General features: G+C 48.2%; 1 protein-coding gene across 2 annotated transcripts in view; it reads right to left on the bottom strand.

Moving 5' to 3' along the window:
* The window catches only part of septin9b (septin 9b), a 66133-nt gene extending 62311 nt beyond the window's left edge, over positions 1 to 3822 (bottom strand). For both annotated transcript variants that reach the window (XR_014554866.1, XM_083693453.1), the window contains exon 1: positions 3757 to 3822. Coding sequence is in view for 1 of the 2 variants with exons in the window: in XM_083693453.1 (XP_083549579.1) it covers positions 3757 to 3778 (22 nt within the window). In the remaining variant the exon portion in view is untranslated. The remainder of the gene's footprint in view (positions 1 to 3756) is intronic.
* Between the last annotated feature and the right edge of the window lie 1178 nt (positions 3823 to 5000).

Below are 5000 nucleotides of genomic sequence, written 5' to 3'. Positions count from 1 at the left end.
TATTAGGAACACTATACTAATACTGGGTAGGGCCTCCCTTTGCTCTCAAAACAGCCTCAATTCTTCATGGCATTGATTCCACAAGATGTTGGAAATTTTTCAGGTGCACTTTCAAGCTGTGAATCTCCCATTCTACCACATCCCAAAGGTGTTCTGGGAAGGCCACTGGAGAACACTGAACTCATTGTCATGTTCATGAAACCAGTTTGAGACGGCTTTTGCTTTGTGACATGGTGCATTATCATGCTGGAAGTAGCCATTAGAAGATGGGTAAATTGTGGCCATGAAGGGATGCACATGGTCAGCCTCAAATAGGCTGTGGCATTTAAGCGATGATTGATTGGTATTAACGGGCCCAAAGTGTGCCAAGAAAATATTCCCCACACCATTACACCACCTCCACCATGAGAAGGTGTACAGGTGTTCCTAATAAAGTGTTTGGTGAGTGTATATACACTATATTATATATAATATAGCCTACTATACAGTACATTATATATATATATATATATACACACACACACACACACACACATATATATGTAATATATATATACACACACTATAGTATATATAATATAGCCTACAAAGCCTATCTTTTAGTTCCAGTGTTACAGTTAGAGACGTGGACTGGAATGGCCAGCTCTTTAGTGATGAGAGCAGTGTATACCATACTATCCTGTTCATACCGTGTTACAAAGACTCCTGAAACTGTCTCCATCATAATCTTTCCCCTCTGCGCTGCAATTCCCTCCGCTGGTCCATCAAATCACCAGTAGCAGCGCAGACCGCCATCAACGCCCTAGCATCACCCACAAGAGTCCACCGATCCTGTGCTCATAATGTATCGTTACATTACTCAAAGCCACAACACAGCGTTTACTTGACATCTCCATTGATCTCCTTTCATTTCCAGTGGGCTCGGTTCTTATTTCCCCTCTGAAGCAGCGTGGAGGAACCGCTGTCGTTGTTCTACGTGTGCTGACCATATGGGAGCCGTGATGATGAACCATGACACGTCCCAGAGAACGTGTTTTTCTCCCTCCCTGCGCAGGCGAGGACAGAGTTACTGTATAGCGTGGCCGTGACCTCTGCCACGCTCCCAGAGCCAAGATGGAGGCACAGCGGCACAGAAACACAGGGGTCGGAAATGTCATCCAGATACCGGAGACGCTAAAGAGCCAAAATGGACTCGCAGACGCACAGAAACACATACGGGTCAAATGAAATGTCATTGACACGTTCACTCATATCGCTCTCAAAACAACTCTGCTCGGCTCTGGTTGTCATAGCAACGCACACAAATCCCCTGAAGAAAAAAAAAAAGGGACCAGGAAGTTGCTCAGCCCAGGACTTCCTGGATCAAAAAGCGACACCTGACACACCCCATGTTTGAGCTCAAGCGGTGGAAAACATACACACACACACACGCACACGCACGCACACACACACACACACACACACACACACACACACACACACACATCTCATCTCCCCCTCACCCCCCACTGATGTCGGACTTTGTAAAATTCCTCTACCTCCCCGTTAAAAATCCCCCCTGTCTGCAAAATATGAATCATCCCCATGAAACTTTTCACAGGACTCAGTGAAATGGTGGTCGTGGTCCACTGCCTGCAGAGAGAGAGAGTGAGGGAGGGGGGGAGAGTGAGAGAGAGAAAGAGAGAGAGAGAGAGAGAGAGAGAGAGAGAGAGAGAAAGCACAGAGAGCGAGAGAGAGCAGAGAAAGGAAACTGCACTGCAACAGTGCCACCCTGTGGCCATTTCACTAACTGCATGGTGAGCCAATGCACACACACACAGTAGATCAGAGACACATTGAACCGTAGCTCCAGTACTGCATCTCATTACTGGGCTGGATGAAGGCTAATTTACTGCCTGTCGCTCATTTTGATGTCCAGCATCTAATCTCTACAGGCTGTTGGATTATAGCGTTATCAGCTGTATCCAGACTTAGCCCATATGGAGCACGTCAGACGTTCCTCCATACACACACACACACACACACACACACACACACACACACACACACACACACACGCACATCTAATATAATATAGCCATTTACCAGACCCTTTTATCCTAATGTGTTTCGTATGCATGGTCCCAACGGGAATTGACCCCACGACCTTAGCATTACTGCGCCCTTGTTCTACCAACTGGGCCACACAGGACCAAACATTTTACATCTACATTCATGGCATTTAGCAGACGCCGTTATCCAAAGCGACTTACAACAAATACAATTTGTTTAAGTAAGCGAATCATCTGTCCATCAGTCATCATAAGACCTCCACCAGAGACACAGGAGATCTACAATGAATCCAGCGAAAGAGACGACGGAGGAGACCCAGGGACGATGATTTCAGGATCAGCGGTCCGAGATAACCATGGCACTCTGCGTGAACTGGGAACGTGACGCTGGCCACAGGGAGAAACGGCGGAATGTCGCCCCCTTGAGGTCAGATCAACGCGGGGGACGAGGGGAGTGACGGCGTCCGCATTCTGACAGGACGCAGAGCGCACGCTAAACGTTTCCTGAAAAGAAGTGAGAAAAAAAAAAAAAAGCTCCTAAAAAAAAAGAAAGAAAAAAAAAGGGAGAGAAAAAGCGGACGGCATGCAGAGCGTATGAGCTTCAGGAGGCATGAGCTCATCCCTCGACCCCCGTCCCCTCACTAAAAATAGACGTTTCTGTCCTTCAAAGTCAACGCGGAGACGGAAATGAAGCATAAAATCCATCGTACCAGTCTGGCTTGAGCGTGAGTCATTCCTAGTAGGCTCTGACGTCAGAGTTCTGATGCCTCTGTGAATCATTGTCCCATCATATCAATGTGTCAGACCGCACCGCACAATATGACCTGATTCCTCTTACACTGCATATGTTTCCATTGTAGCGTCCAATCAGAATTGACAGCCTTCCGACGCTCTAGGTGTGGGTTGAAGCCACTGTCTTCTCACAGCGCATCATCAGGTATTAGTATGGACTACGACAATGACATCACAGCGCGGTTGCATGGATACGATGGAAGAGTGATTTCTCAGACACTTCTCCGCATAACAGCCAGTGACACACTCACTCAAGCGTGTGTGAGCTGCATTGTTCAGTATTTCCGAGTTCCTCTGGCCACACAGAGAGAACAGACCCAGCAGACAGCACCAGCCAGAGACACAAATGCACACCATGAGCCTGGCTGATGTGGTATATGAACACTTCAAGGACTGAAAAGACAAAAAGTCTCCAAAGAAAAGACACAGAGTGGACACAGAAACGTAACTCAACAGGGTGAGAATGATCATACACTGTGGAACGGACAAACTGCAAGAGGAATTTGTTAGTTCTCAACTTTCTAAGTAATAGGGGGTTAGCTGATAGAGAGAGAAAGAGAGAGAGAGAAAGAGAGAGAGAGAGAAAGAGAGAGAGAGAGAAAAAGAGAGCAAGAGAAAGAGAGAGAGAGAGAGAGAGAACAGACAGAGACAGGCAGACAGGCAGGCAGACACCAAGGTTAAAAGGGGTGCCCGAGCCCTGTGTCTCCTGACCAACTCTGAGCAAACAAAAACCCAGGATGACTTCTAGCCCCTAGACAGGCAAGAGGAAGCACACTCTGATTAACTAACGTAGTGGAAGGAGAGAGAGAGAGCGAGAGAGAGAGAGAGAGAGAGAACTTTCTTTCAGTGGAAAAAGTTTGAAAGTATTACAAACTGTGCTCCCAGAGAAATGTTTAAAGAGCTCAGAACTCACCGGCTATTCTGTCTCGCTCCATAACTCGATCGCTGCCTCAAATAGCCACATGTAACCTCCTTTTTTCTCTCCTGTCCTCTCCCCTCCCTTCTTTCTCTCTCTGAGACTTCCCCTTTCTCCGTCTCTCTCTCTGACTCTTAGTCACCCTCTCCCCTCCCTTCCCTCCCTCCCTCCTTCCTTCCTCCCTCCCTTTCTCTCTCTCTCTCTCTCTCGGTCTTTTCTCCTCTCTCTGGTTTTTAATGTCTTCAATCTGCCATGATAACGAGTGCACGTGTGTGTTAGTGTTCAGTGTTAGTGGATGACCATGTGTCTCTCTCTCTCTCTCTCTCTCTCTCTCTCTCTCTCTCTCTCCTCCCCTGACACTGAAGCTGTATTGTGTCTTTGAAATGGAGCCTCGACCCATGTGACCCAGCCTCCTCAGCTCAAAATAACCTTGTCCACTTATTGCAAGGAGGGTCCAGAAACGCAGGCACCCCCCCTCCTTGTCCAAGGCTAATAGGTAAACAAGGGGTTAAGGGAGCAGAAACCGCAAACCTACAAGCAACCACCAGCAAGAGACTCAAGTGAGTTACTGAGTTATTTAAAAGTTTCCTGATGGAGGGAATCTCTAGTCTACATCCTCTCACTTAAAGCATCTCCAGGTCTGGTGGACTGGGGCCTAATCAGGAAAAACAAACACTGGAGTCACTTAACAGACCCCTAGCATTCCATCCTGTAACCATCCCTGACTCCACGACACCCCACTTTTGGGTCCCCACCTCCCCTCACATTAGGGGAGGACGCACTCTGACCTTTGCCCTCCACCTTGCACTCCGGCGGGGTCAAGGGCCACTTAGCGAGCCGCCATCTGGGCGAGAAACGGGCAAACAAACACGCTTGTGTGTGTTTATCAGTGAGAGAGAGGGCGGCGTAGGTTACGACACTCACATCCCCTTCCTCTTTCTCGCAGGGATCCAGATCCAGAACCTGCAGTGTTAGCTCGCTCACCCGCTTGCTAACCTAGCTAGCTAGCGTAAACAAACCCTTTGCTAACCTAGCTAGCTGGCGTAAACAAACCCTTTGCTAACCTAGCTAGCTGGCGTAAACATGACCGCAAACAAACCCTTTGCTCTCCCAGATGCATGTGACCCGGGCTGTTTCTGCTTACCGGCACCACAGGGGGGAGAACGGGGATGTGCTAAAGTTGTGATAGGGAGTGTTGTTTCTCTTGGCCGGCTCCCTGACTAACGCCTAGCTCTGTCTGA

The sequence above is a fragment of the Argentina silus genome (assembly GCF_951799395.1).
Source record: "Argentina silus genome assembly, chromosome: 22".
Taxonomy (NCBI): Eukaryota; Metazoa; Chordata; class Actinopteri; order Argentiniformes; family Argentinidae; genus Argentina; species Argentina silus.
This window is presented reverse-complemented; position numbering and strand designations above follow the sequence as displayed.